This window comes from Tinamus guttatus, unplaced genomic scaffold (assembly GCF_059628265.1).
Source record: "Tinamus guttatus ecotype Peru unplaced genomic scaffold, ASM5962826v1 Tinamus_guttatus_pri_ptg000311l, whole genome shotgun sequence".
Taxonomy (NCBI): Eukaryota; Metazoa; Chordata; class Aves; order Tinamiformes; family Tinamidae; genus Tinamus; species Tinamus guttatus.
Genome location: NW_028288845.1, coordinates 3,322,528 through 3,344,253, shown reverse-complemented (window position 1 = coordinate 3,344,253; position 21,726 = coordinate 3,322,528). Strand labels below are relative to the sequence as shown.

The following is a 21,726-nucleotide window of genomic DNA, read 5'->3' as shown; positions in this document are numbered from 1 at the left end:
CCACAACCGGGCAGCAGCTCAGCCCCAAGGCGCAGCTTCGCACCACGCCACTCCGCTGGCCCGGTCTCCCGAGGCCAAACGGGCCCCGCGGGTTGGCGCAGGTACCCAACAGCCCCGGGGAGGCTCCGTGCGCCCCGGGGCCGTTCCCGAGGCAGCACCAGGAGCTGCCCACACCTCCCTGGTGAGAAACGCCGAGGCCGGCGCCGCCGGCAGAGCCCGGCTCGGCTACCCGGGAAGCGGCGAGGCCGAGCGGCTGTCACGGCAGCACCGCGCACAGACACCGCTCCCTGCCGCCTTCGGAACAACACCGCTTCCCAGCATTGACAAACTGACAGTTTGATTGCCGCCATGTCCTTTGGAAAATTTTCTGCATGAAATACAAAACCAAAAGCAAGCAAGACAAAAAAGTTCACGTGAAGCTATCATTTCCTCTTTAAATAACCACAAACTGAAAACTTTCCAGCTTATGACAGGGTTACACAGTCAAACATCCCTGTACAAGATTAGACGTTAGAAAGAAGAGATAGATGCAACACGCTTATCCATGAAAGCTGCCTGTGCTCTGACAGAAGCAGATGGAAGGAAAATAGTGTGCAATTGTTTGGGATTTCTGTGTCCTGAAGATGAAAAATATATCTGAACAAAATTAAATTAGCATTTTAGTTAAGATGCTTACAAAAACAGCTTGCTCACTAATATCATTAACAGTAGGAGCTAACAATACGCTACAAGTCTTGTAGTATTTTGTGTAGTAATGAGAACAAAAGGCACTTCCAAATATTGGAATGCATCATTTTAATAAATCTACTGAATTTAGAAACTTTATAGCCTTGCTCAGGAAACTAAATTCTGAGCTAATTTCCAGAGTTTGGCTCCTAAAATCAAGTTTATAATTTGGTAAACCTTAGGCTACTGAACACTAGATCAAAAATAAATATATATATATACACTCACACACACACACACACACACACACAATGACCACCCCACATTCTGGATATTTTTAAACAAACAACAAAAAAAAAATTAAGAGAAACTAGGTCAAATATAACAAAAAGGACGGCCATTAAAATATACTTCAAAAGCTACTTTTGCTCTAATGCTGCCAAATAATTAATGTTTTCATGACAGTATTTTTAGCAGGGAATCACACCAGTTGAAAGAAACCATCTCCTAGCCCAAGTTCCTCAAGCGGCTACATGACAGTTCAGTGAGCCTGCAGTCCGGAATAAGACATAAATTTCATATGTTAATACACCTGCAAATTACTAAACACAACACTTGATTTTTTGTTAAAAGCATTAGCTCCTCCAAAAGACTGTATGTGCATGAAGAGGACAGAACCACAGGAAGCCATCTAAAATAAAGATACTCAGATTAGATTTGCCATTTTCAGCTCATCCTGCTTTTTGCATACACAAGATACTACAGGTTTCAATTAATGTTACAGGAACACATTCAAGATACTTTGCTCTTACAGATACAGCTCCAGGAAGGCAGGCAAAGAACATCCCTTTAACCTCTTCAAACTTCTAAATATAAAACTTGATTTTCCATTTCAGTGCTCAGTAACTTAGTTGTCTCAAGCAGATAAGAGCTTTCATACAGTTTTAGCTTTAAAACCTACCTCTGAAGTTTATTTAATAAAGTCAGTGCAAGTTTGAAAACTATCCAATTTTGAGGTCTTGAGGCAAATGCCAGTGCATTTTTAAGGCAATAAAAATCCTGTTTTTTTCCCCAAGAGATTTTGATTTTTTTTTTAAAGAAATGATAGGAAAACATTAAGAGGAAACATGCCCCAATATATTTCCTCAAAAACTAAGACTGTGGTGGGTGTGCCGTTTTAAAGACAGCTATTGGGGTCAAATTCTACCTGGGGGTTAACTACTTCAAATTATTGTCTTTTTTAAGAAGTCTGACCCTGAACAGTATCAGCACCCTATGAGAATTCTCTATAAAGACCTAAACTAGGTCAGTTCAAGACAGGCTACCAATATAATGAAGTATATAATTGAAGAAGCATGGGAATAGTTATACATGCAGAAAAAAAATCAGCACAAAGAACACAATAATCCAGCACCTTTAAAGGGTTTCATTTGTACTTAGGTAGAAGTTAAATTAATACAGCAGGTGATTTATAATTGCGGAAGAAGCAGTACCTATATTGTCACTAGGAGGGAAGGACAAGCTGAGCTTTTAAGTAGTTACAATTCTAAAAGGGGTTTAGGAAATATAATTTGTTACCCTTGTATTAAGTGTTTCAGTCTTGCACTTCAAAATCCTCTTTTTTTTTTTTAATTCAGTGACTAATGCCTCAAATAATAGTCTGAAAATGACTCTCAGGAACCAACACTTCTTCACCTGGTTTGACAAAAGATATAAACAGCTGGTGTGCAGAAAAGGAAGTTGCAGATTTTAAAAGGATAAGTTAAAATTATAAACACTTTGCTAATACTCATAAGAAAAACAACGTAATTGTGGGAAGGAGGCTCTCTGCCTCACCAGCCAAGCAGCTTGCTTTCCATTCAGGTAAGGCCCAAGCCGTCGAACCTTGATCTTGGCTTGATGGGGCTGCTCCTTACAGGAACGGGCACCCAAGCCCGGGCTGCTGCAGGAACACGGGGCTGAAGCGGCAGCTCTGCACTGAGGCACCCTTGGCTCCAACATGGCAGGAGCTCCCGGTGCTCCGCGTGTGGATGAGCGGACAGGCCTCTCCCGCAGAGAGCGGCACGACACACTCCACGTGTGCAACCGGGAACATAAAACTCATGCTCGAGTTGGGACCTCCAGGCTCCCCAGAGGACACCATGTGAAAAGCCTTACCAGATGGTATTTCAGGGTTCAGGCCTTACTCAGCCGTGCTGCCAGTCTCCAGAACTGCACCCAATACTGCAGAGCTGAGGAGAGGGGCAGGATCGCCGCCCGCAACCGAGGTGAGCCTCGGACAACAGGGAATGTTTCTGTCATTTGGATTAACCTTATCGTGAAAATATGAATATTTACCTCTGCAATCATCTCTAAGGCAGGGCAGGAGTACGACAGGATGAAGATCCCCCTTGTCCATTCATATCCCCATCCTCCTTCCAAGCACTGGCTCCAACCGACACCCCCTTGAAGGTGGAATATTAAAGGATAACGAGCTCCCTTCCTACAGAATCACAAATACAAAAAAAAAAAAAAAAAAAAAAAAAAAAAAAAAAAAAGGATGATACCTCTTCAGATCAGGGGTTTTGTTAGTTAGTTTGTTTTTCTCCAGAGGGATTCACCTCCGTGCAACTTCGCAAATCCCAGGATGAATGATACATAAGTTATTCCTATTCTACATAGGATAAACAATTTATCACTTCACCCCAAAACGCTGCAGAAACAAGTCACACAGTAACGGCACATTCAGACTACACCTAGTCACTGCAACATGACCCAACTACCAACAAAAAATAGATTTTACAGGCAGCCTAATTTTCAGTATTCAACAGTAATTTGAACTCTTTCATAGAAGATTTTTCCAGATACTCATCCCCCACCCCTTCGCTTCTTTGTGAACAAGTCAAGCTATAAACAAAATTATTTATAACAGAATAAAAAGAGGAAATGGGATCAAAAGATGCTCTTTTCAGAAGAAAAATACAGGCTTTGGCTAAGTATACAGATTCTTAATAGCTCTTGAAAGTCTATTAGTAACACAACAGCTTTTCTAAAGCTACAGATATGAAACAGAGATAAGAGAATGATCACAAATTATATTTATGGAATAAAGACACTGAGAGATGATATTGGAGAATAAAGCTGCTAAAAATAAAGTGTAACTAGTGTGCTCCTATGGTTCTTTTGCTTGAATTTTTCATAATAACTGATGAGAATTTCATAAAAGCTGAAATTAATTATTGAAAAGTATGGCTAACTTCTACGTGAAGTTATTTTCCACCATGAGAATTTTGAACTATCAAATGAAACGCACAATTGATTCTGAATATACAATAGTCCTGTGATAAACTATCTTTATCCTCATTTCACCCGTAACATCGTAATTTATAAAAGGAGTTAATGGAATCATAAATTGTTCCAAGATTTAAAAACAAAAAACAAACAAACAAAATCTTTTAAAGAATTCTACGGCATCCAAAATTAACTTTTCTTTCTACTGTAGAGGTAGGATTCTTCCTATCTCCAACTGATTTTTTAGTATTTACTTACTTAATCTAGCCTGTGTCAGGTCTGAGTACATCACTCTTAAGAAAAAGCCAATTTACATAATTTCTCATAGTTTACTTCCCAACATTTGTACATCTAAAACTCCTTACACTACAGAGAAAAATAAAAATAATTTAAAAAAACTCTGTATATTTCTAAAACAGATTCTTCATAATATACACAGATAGATTGTGTATTATTTCCTCATTATCAATACACATATTCAAAACTCACTCCAAAAAAGTCTTCATAGTATACTTATATTCTCCATGCTTTTAGTATCTCTCAGCTCACTCTTAGCAAAGTTTTCAGTAAGTTTGCACTTTGTTCTCACATTTACAACAATTTATATAGCACTACAACAAAATCTCCCACTGGGAAAAAAATGGAGAATTTTTCTCTGATTTAAATATGAACTTTTCAAAAGACATGCGAGATCCCGCTTCATAAAGTGTTGTCTTTTAGGCTATATACATAGATAACATAAGATTTTCCCTGTAACGTTTACACAATTCTAGCACAGAACCTGTAGATACATGAGCACAACAGCAGGCTACCATCCATCACTGTGCCTGTAATAGCTGCAAGTTTTCCTCTTAGAAACAGTTCACAGGAGGCCAGATCCCTTTTGATTTTATATTTTTATTACAATCTGTCCACACCTCCAAGTATAAACAATGAACCCTCCCAGTCTCTCCCCTCTCTACCCCACCCAGAGGAAAAAAAATGCATGAGAAAGACCAAGGTGAAGCGATTTAAAACTATTTCAACATCTAACACATAGAACAGAAGAGAAAGCCTAACACTGAAAAAGTTAAACAGCCTCTTGATTCCAAAATATTAATAAATAAAATCTAATAAAAATTGAATTTCTTCTATTTTGAAGAATTTCCACAACAGAGGAATAAATTCAATAAAATAATGTAAAAGCTACCCTTTTGGAGTAAAAATTAGCTTTAGAAAACAAGAAAGTACTGTAGTTTGAGATTATTGTACCTATACCTGAAGAAGTCAAGAATCCAGGTTTGCTTTCCTTAGATTGTTCCCTGTGAGTGTCATAAATATGGCTCATCTCAAATACATCATATATGTATGATATACATATATATATGTGTGTGTGTGTATATGATGTATCTCTGCAGAGCTGAATTTTAAAAAACAAGCAAAATAATTACTCTGGTATCAGAAATATCCCCTGCAATTAAAATGAAGAAATACCATTAAGTAAAGGTGGAAAACTTATCATGGTAGTTATCAAACTCTTTGACTATTATGATGGGGGGAAAAAAATATATCTCCTGGATTCAAAGAGTGCTTTTCATCCGTATAGTCAAACTAGTAAAAACAGGATTAGAGCTAGTACTAAACCAAAAGATCTCAACACCATAGTATGTCTGAAATACACAGTACCTCCAAACAAACTATGAATTCATTTATAGATCTGTACCACCAGTGGGGCAAGAAAACAACATCTTAATTTTCTGTTCAGATTTTATTTGAAATCTAATTCAAATTGTCAAAGCTACAAAAGGGGAAACATCTGAGTTATTTCTGCTATGTCACAACATTCTAAAACAAAATATCACTACTGCCAGCAGATCAGTTACACACATTTTTGATGAAACTTCTAAACACAAAAATGTTTCATTTGGGAAATAGCACAATGAAGATATTTTGTACAATATAAAACAATGACAGGTCTACAGATGCAGATACTCATGAGTATACACGTGCATTCACAAAAGAAAAAGATCGGGAATGCTTTTTTGTTTTTAAACAGACTGTTCAGGCACAAAAACAAAACCGCATTTCCAGTAAGTGACAGCATCATAAAAAATATTAACATTGTCAGTGTTTGCTTTTCTTCGACTTCTTGTGAGATCTGTGGGGAGAACGGGACTGAGACCTGGATTTTTTCCCTGACTTTTTAGGAGATCTGGATCGTGATCTTCTCGATCTTTTCGGTGTCCTGGAGCCAGATGGCGACCTGGAAAAAATAAAGTTTTGCATCAGATAATAATTGATAATTGATGCTTTTCCACAAGCATTTTACCTTTTTTTTTTTTTTGAGCTAATCTAAATAGATTTTTTTTTTGCCAGTAGGAATGGGAGATGACAGGCTAGTATCTTGTTTTTGATGAAAAGGCAACTTTTGCATAAAGCTTTAAATACCTTTTGGCTTAAATTCCATGTTCAGAACCTACAAGAAAAATAACACTGACTCCTGTCATTCTTAAGCAAACTTAAGCAATTTATAAGCTTCTACATATGCCTCTTCCACCTTGGCTCTTGTGTTAATAGCTGCTGATATTCACATAGAAGTGAAATGAGAAATTATGGTCAACTGTGTTGTACTGAGAAACTTCTGACTCTCACGTGTTTAACTTGGGGTCTATTCCCAGACAACAAAAATGGACAGTGAATAAACTTTGCAACCTAATGTGCACCTACTGCATTATTTTCATGTAAGTTGAATACGATCACAATATTAACACTGAAAAAAAATTACTAGTATCAAACATCTTTCGACCTCTCGTTGAATTGCTAACTTCCAGCACAAGAATCTGATTACTGTAGATCTATGCTATGATTTTCTCAACAGCAACACAGGAAGTTGCTCAATGTGTCTGTGCAATAAGATATTGCAGATTCCTAAAAGAAGTGGAAGCTAAACTTTTGAGTTTATCTAAGCCAGGCACCAATAAAATAATAATCTCATCTTGGGTATAACATCAGCAGCTTCTATCAGTCTGGAGATCAGGCAGAAGCTACTCCAGATTTTTTGCATTAAAATAACAACATGGGAGAGGAGCTTTGTGTGAGCACAAACACAGCATGCTCACTGTAATTGTAACACTTCTGTGGGCCAATAAGCTTTGTGAAAATAAAAATAAAGCAGCAGGTTGATTTGGTTTAAGCGCATTTCTCAAGGTTTTCAGTAATGAGGTAAACAAGAACATAGAAAGCAATATTTTTTAGCTCTCAAGACTCTGGCAGTGTGTATGTGTGTGTGTATAAACGCATATATATATGTGTGTATATATATATAAATATATATATAAAGACCAAGTGTCTACAGATGTTAATGAGAAAGCACAATCCAGTAAGAGTAAACGCACAGGCAACCAACATGCTCTGCCAAGATCAAGACAACTTACGCACCTAACTTACGCACAGGCTGATAAGAGAAGATCCCACCTTACCTTTTGCCTTTTTTACTGACATCTCTGGGAGAATCTTTGTGTGACGACCGGGACCGTGAGCTCTCCTTGTGGGAGCGTTCGGAGCGCTCCGAGCGTTCCGATTTTGGCGATGGGGATTTTGCTCGTCTACTGCCACTACTGCGCGAGGGACTAGGGGACCCACTGTGTCTTCTTTTCCTTTGTAAGAAAGCAAATGCAGTTATGCACGCATATGCACACGGACACACACGCAGAAATAAGGATGTGTATTAAAACAAATTATTCCTTTTGTCTTGCCAGTGTAACGTAAGGCTCCTTTAAGTAACTAGAAAGTAGGTGGTTTTTAATTACTGAAAAATCAGACTGAATGAGAGAAGCCAACTTGCTTTGGTTAAAAAAATCAAGGCTGGTAACTGATCTTTCACTATAGCAAATAGGTATGTGAAAATATTCCATCATCATTTCCTGAGAAAGGAAGGTATTTTACCCACAGCTATGCTTAATGAAACCATGGAAGATTCCAGCTACACAAGTACTGAAGGACCACAGTGCACAATTGATTACACCATCTAAACCAGTTGTTGTGAAGAATCTTTATAAGATGAATAGTATTTAAAGTGGCACAAATAATTTTGTTTTAGTAGCATGATTTCAGTACAATTTTGTGACAAATACATTGCAATTAATTTACTGTTCAAGACCACAGTTAAATATAGACTGGTTTCTGTTGGTCATTATTTTATCATGTTTCTTCAAGGGCCTAAACAAAACAAAAGAGGATTCTATTCAGAAGGGTAAGTCAGTTGTGACAGGATAAGGAGGCAAATTTGTTCAAAACTTTGAAATATGTTTTAAGATCCACAACATATTTTTCTTTTCCAAATAAGACATGTAATGCAAGCTAATTTCAAGCCTGTATATTTGTATGCAAAGATATTAACTCCAGGTTTTTCCTCCTATCCAGTTGACTACAAGGAAAGCCGTACCTCTCTTTTCTTGTTGGTGTACATTCCTCCTTTTCCTTTTTATCTTTGGACCTGGAGTCAGATTTTTCCTTGTCCTTTTTGTCCCTTTCCCGTTCTCTTTCCAGCTCTTTTTCTTTTTCCTGAATTATGAGAAGCATTAATTGTTTCAGAGGAGGTTTGACTGATCATTAAAGATACCCAAGCTACTCACAAACAGCAAAAAAGCACCAACACTTAACCTGGGAAGGAAGTAATGAGCACACTATACGCCCCCTCCAACCTCTCACTGCTACCTGCTAAGCAAACAAAGTGTTTAACAGAACACAAACTCACAGAAGACAAAATGACACCCTCTGGGAATCAAACGATAGCTGAGGATATAACTGGAAATGCGCAGTCCTCAGTTTTACAAATCTCAGTGAAATATTATAGCTGTAATGTATTTTTAAACTAAACACTTGAAATTATCAGCAACTCCTTTCTACTTAAACACATGCATTCATCCTCATGATCCCAAATTGAAAATCGAGACCATCTTATAACTATCAGACATTTAAGACCAAAACAAAAATACCAATCAGGCTCTGCAACAACTTTCATTTCTGTTCATCAGCAGAACCAAATTAAAAAAAAATATGCACCCTAAGCGCACCTTATTTTTCTGTCAAAGTGTTAGAAAAAGTCTGACACAAAAATAAACCTAGACTGATCACAATTTTGAACAGAGACACTGAAATACGTGCTTCTTTAAATATTGGTAATAAAAAAATATCCCCCCTGGCAAAAATAATAAATAGGTGTCTAGTACATTTCCCCATAAGGAAGGGAATGGCAATTTCATTAATCAGAAGAGATTTTTAAAGAAAAGATGACATTAATACAAGAGCAGTTACTCATTAACAGAGGGATTAAACACATTGTAAAAAACACCTGTTATAATTAAAGGATATCTGTAACTAAACATTAATTTCATAATTGAAAGTGAAAACAGAAAAGCCAGATAATTACTGAAAGCATATAAAATCTGAAAATTGGTTGAATTAATTCAACACAAGGCATTTAACAAAGCTATTAGGATTATGATGTGTGTGCTTTTTTGGGACCGACTCGCCAAGCTTTCTGTGCTTACTACACAAATCACTCTCTGGGAATTTTTAGGACACATCTATATTTTAAAAAATATATATAACAAATATTTAAAAGATACTCATATGAATTAAAGCTTTAACCGCTATCATCAAAACCCAAATGCTCCATGGATCAAACTTCTTGTATTTCTTACAGGTCTCTTTCTGCAAAGTATTGTGCAAATGTTATTTCAGTGAATTAGCCATATAGTGAACTCCTAATAATTTAGGTGACAGAAAAATACCTAGTGAATCCTGCTGATATTTGTTTGTAGCTTCAAGGAAACTGCACAGTTTCAGTTACATGCCAGAAGCAATATTTCTGTAATTTTATCACTGATGTGTCAGTCTGTGGAGCAACTGGCCTGTATCTTCTCTCACTTAATAAACTGTCCAAACATAACTTACATTTTTGGTCATGTTTCAAAGATTCAAAATTAGCTAGGACATCCGTGACACTGGAGAATCAGAAGAAATGCATATGCTGCTCAACCCTTATTCCTTCTCCTCCTTTGGAAGCCTCTAGCACAACTCATCATTTACTAGAAGTTAAACTGAAAGTCTGTAAACATCTTCAGCTGACAGACCGCCCTTTCTTGCCCATATCTAAGCATCTGCTTTATTACTAGGTCCACAACTGACCCCTTAAGGTTTCAATATACTCTAACATGCTAATAATACTCATCTGTGAGATGTAAAATGTTAATTTGATTAAGAAGGATTATAGCTACTCTGCAGAAAGCACCTGGATTTAGGCATGCAGTTTGACATTCCAATGGGATTTTAACTGGAAACATTTGTTGTTATATTTAATGCCACCTTACATTTGATAAACTCAATAAAAGCCTATCACAGAATCAGAGCCAAACATAAAGAACATTTCTTACCCTCTGGAGCAGCTTGTCTCTATAGTGTTCAACCTGTTCCTGAAAACTCTGGCCTGGTTTCTTGGGTCTTTTCCCAGACTCTAACTCATCCTGAAACTTCATCACTTTAAGCTGTGAAAATAACACTGACCATTAGGTTATTGTGCTTATTATTATCCAGTTAGGCAGGTGGCTGAAAACGAAATTTCCGTAATTTATAACGCGTGTACTTCATTCTGTCCATACAAATTTGTACACGAAAAGATACTAACTTTATTTAACTGGATCAAAGCAACAAAACCGCATATTTGTCTGTGGGCACCTGCAGTTATCTACAGACATAACAAGAACTAAAAATAAGGGGATTTTTTCTACATTATTCTACTAAATTTTGTTCCCATCATTAGAATACTGCACCCTAAGATTTTTTAGATCATTATCTGCATTTTTCTTTCAAAATGAGATCATTTGCTGCAGGTGTCTTAGTATATTAACCCTAAATATTAAAAGGTTAAAACTGAATGACTGGCACAGCGAAGACACCAAACCAAAGAGTCTTCTTTTCAGAGTGGCTTGCACAGCGGCTGATTTGAGAGAGAGAACTTTTACAGCAATACTCTTTCATGTGCTATCAAGCCTCAAAACAAAATTCAGTGCACTAGTACTGCTAAACGTAACAGTAAATTTATTGTGGTAACACCCATCCCATCCGAGTTCAGGTAAACCAAATGTCACATTTTTTCTACCTGGAATTTGTTCTAGATGCACTGAACTCTTTTCCAACTTGATTCACACCATAAAACTTCACTCATATTTCTTATCATTTGCTCATCCTTTGCTCTTGCAGTGATTTCACGTCTGACATGGCCTCTTACATTCATTCAAAGATTTAAGAAAGTAGAAGTAGGGGGTGGTGCTCATGGCAGGAAAGCAGATTGTATTTGTCAAGCTTTTCCCAAATGTTTGTGTTCTGACCCTGCTGCATTTCCTCCTTCCACATCAACCCACGCAATTACACACAGTGGTAGATTTTCCAGGTTTCATTTAGGTTTCATTTTAGGCTTGCAGTCAAAATGCAAAATACTTTTGTTTTTAGAAATATTTAACTCCTGCACATTGAAAATATGTGAAGGAAAAAGTAATACCAAACAAACAAACAAAAAACACCAAAACTTGCAGTTTTTTGATTATTTAATAAGATTCTTATTCTCCAAAACCTCACATGTTAAGCACTGTGTTAAGTGCTGAAGGTTTTTTCTTCCCTCTCAAAAGCAGCAAGCCAGACTGGACACGAAGTTACCATATATTCTAAAGAGCCCTTATACTTTCTTAGTGGGCAAAGAGTAAGGGTATTAAAGAAATAAATCACAAGAACAAATATCTTTAACACAAGCATTCAACAAAAACACTACCTAAGCAGGATCCCCTTCAGCTACAGAACTCACATCAACCATGCAACTCTTCAATTAACTAGAAACATGACGGAGAAAACCCTTCTTTCAAAAAATGGTATTCCCATTGTGTGTGCCAAGGCCACTGCAGATTTCTGACAAATGTTCTGCTTCCTTCCCTCATACACAGAGGGCACTTCATCTGCAGTCAGAAACTTCTCATTTTTGTTTACAACAGAAACCCCTATTTATGGGAAACCTGCATCACTGCCAAAAGCAGTATGCCAAATAGCAGACAATGGTATTTGGTGGGAGGGCAAAGGTGAGATGTCCTCTGGCATTTTACAAATACAGACATTTCAAAAGATAGAACACCCCTCGAAACAGTACATTCAGTGTCACCCTGTTCCTCTTGTTTTGGTAAGAGCAAGATCAGCTGCATTCTCTACTATCAAGCAAACCACAAGACCATTAGCTTCTTAACAAGTTCAGTACCAAACATGAGAACAGAAGAAGCTTAGCTCATCATCTCAGGTTAACACGGAATGAGTATGTCCATAGGATCTTTTACTGTTTTCCCAATTAACTCACTCAATTGAAAAACAAACAAACAAACAAACAAAAAAAACAACCCAAAGCTCAAAACAACACAACCTCACACATCTCCTACAAGACTTCTGGCCAACAAAGCTTCAAGACCACCACTGTTTAACCATATATTGAAAGTGAGGAAGCATAGCAGAATAGCTCAAAGTAATGTAAATGAAAGTGTAACCAGGAATTCAGTATCAGGCTTAGGAATCCAGGCAAAGGACTCCTTCTCCACCCTTTTGCACCAGCTGCAGTGCTTGTCTGAGCCTTCCAGGAGTCAGATGAATTCACTGTTCCATCATAAGTGTCCCAGCTCCCCAACCCGCTGCATTTTTCCGGTGAATTAGTGAGTAGTATCAGTCCAGACAGAGGATCAGAGAATGTCAGAGCTCGGCTAGGACCAGGATGTTTCCTTTCAGCAGAGGTGAACAGTTAGGTCAGCTCATTCCACAGCCTGATGCACAGTCATTTTCTTCAGAACACTGCACTATCATGCGTTCCATGCTCTGGAACGCTCACATGGCCACTGTGTTCTACAAAGATGATGACTTGGGTACCAATGTCCAGAAAAGAATTCTCAGCAGAATCTGCTGCTCAGAGTTAACACACAAACTTCTAATGTTTGATCACCTCCTTTCAACCATTCTTAGTACACTGGCTGTACCAGATCCATTGTAGGACAGATAATGCTTATATTTCATGCAGTTGCAGACTACCCTCTAAGAGACAGGGATTCCTAAAAATCAGACCAAGTCTCCTTGAGCATCTGATTTATGAATGTTGCAAGCATTCCACCTAGTGAACTTTAATTCAGAGAGAACTAATTTATTCTCATTGAATTAGTTATTCTGTTTAACTATTATTGTCCAGTGGACAAAACCTACTAAGCCCGTTTGTTCCTAGGCATACATAGAGATTTGTTGGCTTTGTCCAGATCATTTCTAGATTCAGTAATATGCACGGTGATATAGAAAAGGGAAAGTTTTCAAAATCCTGTGCCAGAACTTTGAAATACTAATTTCTTGACTGTGCTCTACCACTGCAGTCTCCCACACCAAAGAGCATTGAGAAGTATCCTTCAGCAGCATCACTCTTAACAGAGACAGCAACGTGGCAATGTCAAGCAGCAGGGAATTCCTGTGAGCAATCTCTAGCAAAACGCTCCAACTCAGGGATCCCATTTCTCATCATACACAAGGAGCTATCCCATATAAGTTCTAGAGAACCAGCTTTAACTGGGAACAAAAATAACATACCTCATGCCTATCAATATTCATTCTGAAATTCTCCCCATCCTCTGCTCAAACTCAGTTGAATAGAGTTAAATAGACATTTAAAAGATCCAATTTTCCTAGAAGTTGAGCCTTCATACAAACAAGAACAACCAGTTAGCCTGCAAGTAATAGAAAAGGATAACAGCTCCTTGCTTATAGAATTTTGACACAAGCAGCTGTTCTGTGAGTAGCCTCACTTGCTTAAAATGCATCAGTTTTCAAAGATTGCTCATGGTTTTTTATGATCTTCTTATCTGCTGATACTGCCTGCATGCATAAACAATGTTCTCAGGAGTGAAAAAAAGCTTTTTTAAAAAGAGGTTATTCCACAGTAGTGTAATCTCAGAATTCACATGGCCAGGTTCAACCACAACTTATTTGAAGTAGGTGCATACTTTATACTAGGATTACCTAGGAATTTAATCACATTTTTGATGATAAATTTCTAGCTCACCTAACACATTGTTACACTTCTATCTAGAATGATCATATACAGGACACACTTCTGAGCAGATCATTGTGTTTTCCTTAAAGCATAATCTGTCCATCAATAGGTACAACAAATCCTAGAGACTTTTCCAGCAGCAGAGGAGAATGCAAAACTGCTTTGAAAGCTCAAGTTTTCTGAGTCTAAGGGCAATGGAATTTCTGCAGCTGCAATACTATTAACAGATGCCAGTTATACTGATGTACAGATTTCAAATGACTCTTCTGCCTTAAGAGAACAACTCAGACATGTTGAAGCACACACACAGTCATGTGTCTTGCAGTTGCATCTTTGTGTAAAACACAAGTAGATTCAGATATTTTAAATGGACCAAAATCTCCGCTGAATCAAGACATACATTTTCCTAGCTACTGCTAAAAATAATAATTTATAGAAATCAAAGGGTTGCACTCAAACTAGAAGCCTCAGAGAGGACTTATGACCGATTAGCAAATACCTGAAAACGAGCATTCTGCACAAGAGGCCCCACGATTCAGCCAAGGAAGCAAGAGAGACTACCTGGAACTTCAGTTTCTCCATAAAGGTACAGAGGGCTCATAAATCCAGAATAGGCCTCAGGTAATGAGCTTCTCCTGGAGATTATGTTCTTACACTGTGCTCAAAGCATCCTCTGCTCAAGAAAGGACACTAAACTAAAGGACTTTTAATCTGGTCTGATAGAGCAGCTTGTATTGAAGTAAAGGGAATAACTTCCTTTCTTGGCAACATGCAGATAACTCTCTTTTGACATTTGTCATTGATGGAAAAAAAGAAACTTGAAAATCTTTACAGAATATTACAGGAGTTTGCTAGTCTATCTTAACAGTATGTGGTAGCATGACTAGCTACATTTCCACATTCAAAGTATTACCTGAATTATAATCTATTACCTAGAGATCCTATATGTGCAACAAATAGATTAGCGAACTGTTAATAACATTTCAATGCAGTGAACGAAAGTACAAAAGTGTTCAGCGCATTCTGTTTTTTTAAACATTGAAAATAAGATGGTAATTAACCTACTATTTTAAATTTGCTTTTGCAGAGCACAAGAGAAAACTTGACAGAGTTCACAACAAATTCAAGTTCTAGTCACCTTCTTTCTCAATAACCACATGCTTGGAAGCGAGCATGAACGTATAAGAATCTCCTCTCATCAACCTTAACAGCTGTGCTAGCATCTATGCTTGGAGAAAGGACAAAAGAACAAGCAAGCGCTATAGACCAAAATTCAATTCAATTAAAATGGCTGATTTTCACAATCAGCGGGCTATGCCGTAGCTTTGACTGCTGGCTTAAGACAGTTTAAAGAACAACTTGTCTGTGGACTAATTACAGATAAAAGGACTTCACGGTAAAAGAAAGAGAGGCAAAGAAAGGTGTAGGATTAAGGCCATATTCAAAAATCAACCCCATTTACCCAAAGAGGGAAATGTAGAAGAACCCAAAGAAGCTACCGCTGCCAGTGGTACAGAAAAAAAGGACACTAAAAAAGCAACATAATATTCAGACTGCAATATTCCCTGATAGAATTTTTCATTTTTTCCTGCTTTCTTTTTTTTAAAGCAAAAGACGGCATGCAAGGCCGTTAACAAACACATCTTTATAAAAATACATCAGATTTAAAAAGTCCTCTATAATAAGACAAATTATTTCAATAAAAACAACTCCCCATTGTATGTAGAAAAATAGGCAAGATAGCAAGCAGATAGAAGACTGGAAGAAAACATCTCACACTGACCTCTATCTCTCGAAGTTTGGCACGTTTTTCTTCACTCATTTCTGAATATTTGACTGATGATTTGCATTCAGGCATTTCTTCTTTAATAGGATTGGAATACATGTGCTGTTCTTCTGATTTAGAACTTTGAGTGTCTTCCTCATCTTCACTTTCTTCTTCTTGACTTTAGGGAAAACAAGAAGAATTAACAGGTACATATGTATTTAAGACAACAAACTAACTGAGATTAGGTAATATTATCATATGTGAAATTTTGAAGCTACAAAACTGATTAATTTGTGAGAAAGATATCTGAATTATAAACACTAAATGTTAATTTACACTTCTCATGTAAATAAAGCAGAAATTTAAATTCAAATTCAGAAGTAACATGCAGTTACAAAGCAAGTCCACTACCTCAACAAAATGCCCCACTCATGCAAACCTGAGTGATGCCAGAGAGTTAACATTCCCAGATTGGCCACTAGAGTGCTACAGCACCACATACAAGGTAGTAAATTGTTTAAAGCATTAATAATAGATGCTCTCAATTGTTTAAAGAACATAATAAAAGACTGATCAGCAACAACAGATGGCACAGGGTTTATTACCACCCAAAGAAATATATGCATCAGAACACTACTTGCTGTACATTATGTCTAAAGAGAAAGGCATATGTTCAGATGCATTCATACAGCTTTGACATTCAGATTTCCCAGAGTGTAGTATACTACCTTAGTTCTTACATTAAATGAGTTGCCAAATTAGCATTAATTGAGACACTACAATTAGCAACTCTGCAGAAGAGTATAAATTATCACATTAGAATTATGGTGTCTGAAAAAGCACGTATCATTAAGATCCTGATCATCTGCATTTTCTTATTTTCCTACTTTCAAATTTTCATTTTTGTTTGCTCTTATATACAGTTTACATGGAGTTCCAAAGGAACTCTGCCTCAGAGAGCTAACGTTTCCATCAGAATAACATAGTTTTACTATTTTTAAAATGCTCTGTATTTTAAGAGAGTAGGCAAAAATTAACTTCATTAAATAATGTGCTAGCAAAATACAATGTCATTAGAAATGACTAATAGAAAAACATTTTAAACATATTAGTGTTGAATCGTACATTTCACTTAAAAGCATGTCTTTAAAGAAACCTGCCAGACTGGTAAAATAGAAACAAGAAAAAGAAATCTCATCTTTACTTTGGAATTTCCTCTTCCTCAGATTCTTCATGTTGGTCAAAAAGCTCCCATTTAGAAGTCGTAACAGCTAGAAGAGAAAGTAAAATCATTTAACAACAACAAAGCTATCACATCACTCTGAAAACATACTATACTATAACATTTTAAAACATCTAACACTTTAATACAAAGGCTAACTATTTCACAGAAATTCTTCAAAAGCAGTCAAGTGTTTCTCATTTTGTAGAACCTTATCTTTCAGAGAAAAAGATCGGACAGATTTTTCCAATAGTTATTTGTAATGATTTGGAAATTATTTTTAAAAATTGCTAAATTACTGAGTTAGGAAAATAAAAACAGAGTAAACTACTTTCTTCATAGAAATTTTAATGAAAAAAGAAGTGAAAACTGAAAAAACTTTCTGTATTACTAAAGAAATACTAGCATTTTAGACAGATCTGTTAAAAACTATCATGAAATAGATTAATGGGCATTAAAAAAATCCTTAAACTTTAAATTTAACTAGGAAAATGTTTCAGCTTAATAAGTAATTTGCAAACTAACCTTGAGCTTCCAATTCTGATTCATCCACTGCTTCCCACTTTGAAGGAGCAACTTTAAATATCGGCTCATTCTTTTTCGAGTCTTCAGCTGTATCCACTGTTGAAGGAGAGGGCAGAAAACTAATTTCCAAAGCTCTTCAAGACGTCAAGTTAAAAACCCCAAACTAATAGTTAGATTTTAATACTGAAATATATTATGCCATTTCACTACTTGCAGAGGGGAGTGGAGGAAGCAGGGGAGGAAGGGAATAAAAACACACTTCAACAGGATTTGCAACCTGATATGCATTTGCCCATAACATCAAAAGGAATCTGCTATGCTCCTGATGTAATTACAATATAAAAGCTATTTAATAAACTACCTCTTCTGTGGATAAATTCGAAACAATCGATTCAACTTTTCATCAAATTCTTGAATGCTACTATCTTCAAAAACGGAAACTTTAAATTGCAAGTAAAGTTGAACCATTTCTTACAAGGCACCCCATCAAGATCATCATCCAGTGATTTAATAGGGACTCCATCAAGATCGTCAATAGGAGCAGCATCGATGGGAATTCCATCCACATCTTCCAGGGGAGCACCATCAAGCTCTTCCTCAATAGGAGCACCATCAAGGTCATCTGGTACTTCCTATAGACAAATAGATTATCAAATTCTTTCAGAAACAGATCTAAATTGTTTTCCTTTATCTTTTCAACTATCAATTCATTTATATTAAGGAACATTTCATTTATATAAAGCAAGAGCTTAAAAACAAACAAACAAACCAAAACAAAAAAAACACTGAAATAAAGCTCCTTCCTCCCAATTTGAACATGATTTTTGCCTCCCAGTAGAACTGCTTCTACTTCAGAAGAAAAAGAAACTACAATATACTCTTATATGAAATGGTAAAGAAGAACTTGGAATTTGTCCACAAGGTACAGGAGATTTTCCAAGAAATATATCCAAAAAGAATAAAACATATAAACTTGAGAACTAGCTTGAAATGAGCTAATCACATTTAAATAAGTCTGATGTACACTTGCAACACATGGAAGACTTCCTGACAGCTTGCTAACCGAAAAACAGACAGAAATAAACTCTTCAGTATAAGTACATATACCATGTAAACACATGTAAACGAAATACACACTTACATGTACAGGCGCTCTCCTTCCTGTGTATATATTTTCCTGGCATTATTGTTACAAGGGAAATAACTAACCTTCCAATTACACTGTAGTTCACTGAAAGCCACATTTTTGCAGTTACAAAATGAGCTTATTCTAAACATACATCTATTTACTGGTTCTATCTTGGTTTTATTTAAATAAGACACATATGAAACTGTAGACAGATTGGTACTTGGCACTTAGCACTAACGGTGTTCCTGAAAATTTTAAGCACAAAGTTTTAAAATATTAAATAATAAATTATACATGTCATTACCTCAACAAAGCTCCCTAAATAGCCTGTTAAAAATAATCTCTGCCAAAGAAAACGTAAATGCTACAATATAACTAGAAAGCTGGCAACTAGCTGCTCTAACATAACACAATGATCAGAACAGAACATCCAAAGTGCAAACGATCCTTCCTCCCTTTCAAACTAAGGAAGCTCAGAGGGCTCTACTAAATCCAATGCAAAGAAGGTGAAGAGAATGGGCCAAGTTATGAGATGCCCAAACTGCTTTGAATTCTAAGGAAAAATACCTGTAATTCTACCTCAAAAATTACTGTCATTAGGGTATTTCCAACATAAAGCAAATGCCTATCATTCTGTACTAATCTTTGCTCTGAAATGCTTTCACAATGTAATTCCACCACAGCACCTAAACTTGAAGCCATAAGTGCAGAAACAGATCAAACAATATTGATAATCGAACATATCTTAAGATATGTTAAGAGCAAAGATTGGGAGCTGTTCCACCATTTAAGCATGTCATACCATCCAGATTAGTCAAAATCCATAAACTGCAAATTCTTCCAACAAAGCAGAGCTGAATTCACCCTAGCAGTTATGTTGAAATAACCCCTGCCAACTCCACTGCATGTTTACAGCTTTAACTTGCCATCCACAGCATCACCACTATGGACCATGCAAATCACTTACCTCTGTTTCTTTGTCTTCCATGATATTTACAAGTCCCAAGAAAATATTCTGTAGTTTGATCAAAAATGGCTCTGGATAGATGGCCCAGTCTTCCCATGCTCGAAAGCAGGTCATTACCCGTTGCTAGAAGCAATAGAAAGGAAATGCTAATAAGTTTCTAATAAAAGATTTTGATTTATGAGAAATAGCACTATAGTTTGCTACAGCGTAAAACAAGGAAGTTCCAGACTGGGATATATTACAATGATACTATACTGGGAAAGACTAGTAAATTTAAAATTGAGCTGCTTTTCTTAATCTCACTTGTGTTTTGCGTTTTCCTTTAAGTTCATGTTACATAATCAATTTCAGCTTCTCACAGCTCCTATACCAATGGCAACTTTCAATCTCCTCAGATGTTCAAAGCCAGCATTTCTCCTAAATATAGCACAAGCTACTTTCATAGGAGAAAAAACGAACAATTAAAGAAAAAGAACACTAGCTTTTTCATATAACTGAAATTACTGAAATTTTGATTGGGGGGGGGAGGTAAACACAAGTTACACTTGAGATCATGGGCTACAGTGCATACTTGACACATTAAATGCAGCTGGGAATGTACGTTGAAGAGTATATACATACATACCCACACCACCCATGATTACCATATAACTCGGTGTTTTTCTGAATAGTAGATATCACTTAGCTTTTATGACAACTGATTTAGTACAGGAGAGGAGAAGGTAGAGAAACCAGGGAAAGTAAAAACATCCAATACAGAAAAACTAATTGTCCTGGAAACTTCATATTTAACCCTCTGCTAAAAAGAGTTGCAGAGGCATTTTTAAAAACAAGAGCAGAAAGAGCAGGGCTGAGTACCTATATGAGAATGGCAAGAAGCAGAGCACCAAACACCTAGAAAAATCACTTTCACCCAGCCATGGATAGGTCTGCTTAGTAGACCTCAAACAAATTATCAGCAAAAGCACTATAACGTATTTTTATGTTGCCATCAGTTTCTTCCCACATCGGGAAGCCCAAATTTATTCCCCAAACTGAGACCTAGAGTGGTCCAAAATAATTAAAAAGCTTTAAAAAAAAAAAAAAAAAAAAAAAAAAAAAGGCAAGACCTTTTTGGCGAAATTCAAGTATTGGATAACCTCCCAGATCCACAACTATACATCTACTGGTGCATTTGATCTGTTCCAAGACAGTTTTGTTCCTAACATACTTTTTTTCTCCCTGAGGCAAAAAGTTTCTAATATAAAATTGACTTCTCCTTCAATAATTTTTAAAGTCTTGACTAATTTTTCATCTTTGAGTAAGAAAAAAAAAAAAACTTTAATTGGAAAGCTCGAGTTTTACGTCACGTATGATAGAATGCAAACTCTTGTGCAGGAACATCTATTCATTTGACTTCAATGTCAGGTAGAGAACAACAAAATACATACCTTGAAATTTTCAGACTGTAAATGGCCTTGTATTGTACGGTAAGTAGCATTGAGATCAGAGAATATCTGACATAATTTTGTTTCAAAACTAGAATTAAACATATACATTTCTTTGGTTAAACTTGGTAATGTAAGTATTCTCCGGACATACATAATTCATAAAAAGTACCTGGAACAAAGGAGTCAAAAGGACTAGGCTTTGATCCCTAAAGTAGTCGTGAACTAAACTACAAAGCAAATATGATTATTATATATTTAATCACCTTTGAAAACAACAGAACTGTGAAGTGTGATATTCACATCTGCTGTAGTCTCTTTATACAGCCTGAAAACATTGGAGGAGGATAAAAGGAGTTTTACAGACTTACATAAAACCAGTAAAAACCAGTATTCTCTCAAGATTCAATTTGCTTAAAGTAAACAACCAAGAAAAAAGAAAAAGAAAAAAAAAACCCACACATAGTTATGTTTTCAATTTAAATAACTCAGCGAGGCCCTCGAGGAAAGCACAGCGAGTAACACCTTCCTAGTTTCTCTGGAGCTTCTCTCACAATGTGCAACAACAACTGGCACAGTGAACAAGTGTTGCAACATGAAATGCCATCTGAAATCTCTAGAGTTTTACAACATGCTGAATATTTCCCATCATGTTA

The 21,726-nt window shown here is 36.5% G+C and overlaps 1 protein-coding gene across 8 annotated transcripts in view; it reads right to left on the bottom strand.

Annotated features, from left to right (window-relative positions):
- Nucleotides 1–5,664: 5,664 nt before the first annotated feature.
- The window catches only part of U2SURP (U2 snRNP associated SURP domain containing), a 38,957-nt gene continuing 22,895 nt past the window's right edge, over nucleotides 5,665–21,726 (bottom strand). For 6 of the 8 annotated variants that reach the window (XM_088528523.1, XM_088528524.1, XM_088528526.1 and 3 more), the window contains 10 exons: nucleotides 21,074–21,161; nucleotides 19,644–19,766; nucleotides 18,023–18,179; nucleotides 17,548–17,643; nucleotides 17,005–17,071; nucleotides 15,816–15,978; nucleotides 10,353–10,463; nucleotides 8,360–8,478; nucleotides 7,395–7,571; nucleotides 5,665–6,178 (listed from right to left, as the gene is read on the bottom strand). In XM_088528523.1, coding sequence (XP_088384649.1) covers nucleotides 6,040–6,178; nucleotides 7,395–7,571; nucleotides 8,360–8,478; nucleotides 10,353–10,463; nucleotides 15,816–15,978; nucleotides 17,005–17,071; nucleotides 17,548–17,643; nucleotides 18,023–18,179; nucleotides 19,644–19,766; nucleotides 21,074–21,161 — 1,240 coding nt within the window. In that variant the 3' untranslated portion in view covers nucleotides 5,665–6,039. The remainder of the gene's footprint in view (nucleotides 6,179–7,394; nucleotides 7,572–8,359; nucleotides 8,479–10,352; nucleotides 10,464–15,815; nucleotides 15,979–17,004; nucleotides 17,072–17,547; nucleotides 17,644–18,022; nucleotides 18,180–19,643; nucleotides 19,767–21,073; nucleotides 21,162–21,726) is intronic. The other 2 variants (XM_088528525.1, XM_088528528.1) reach the window with 2 other exon arrangements.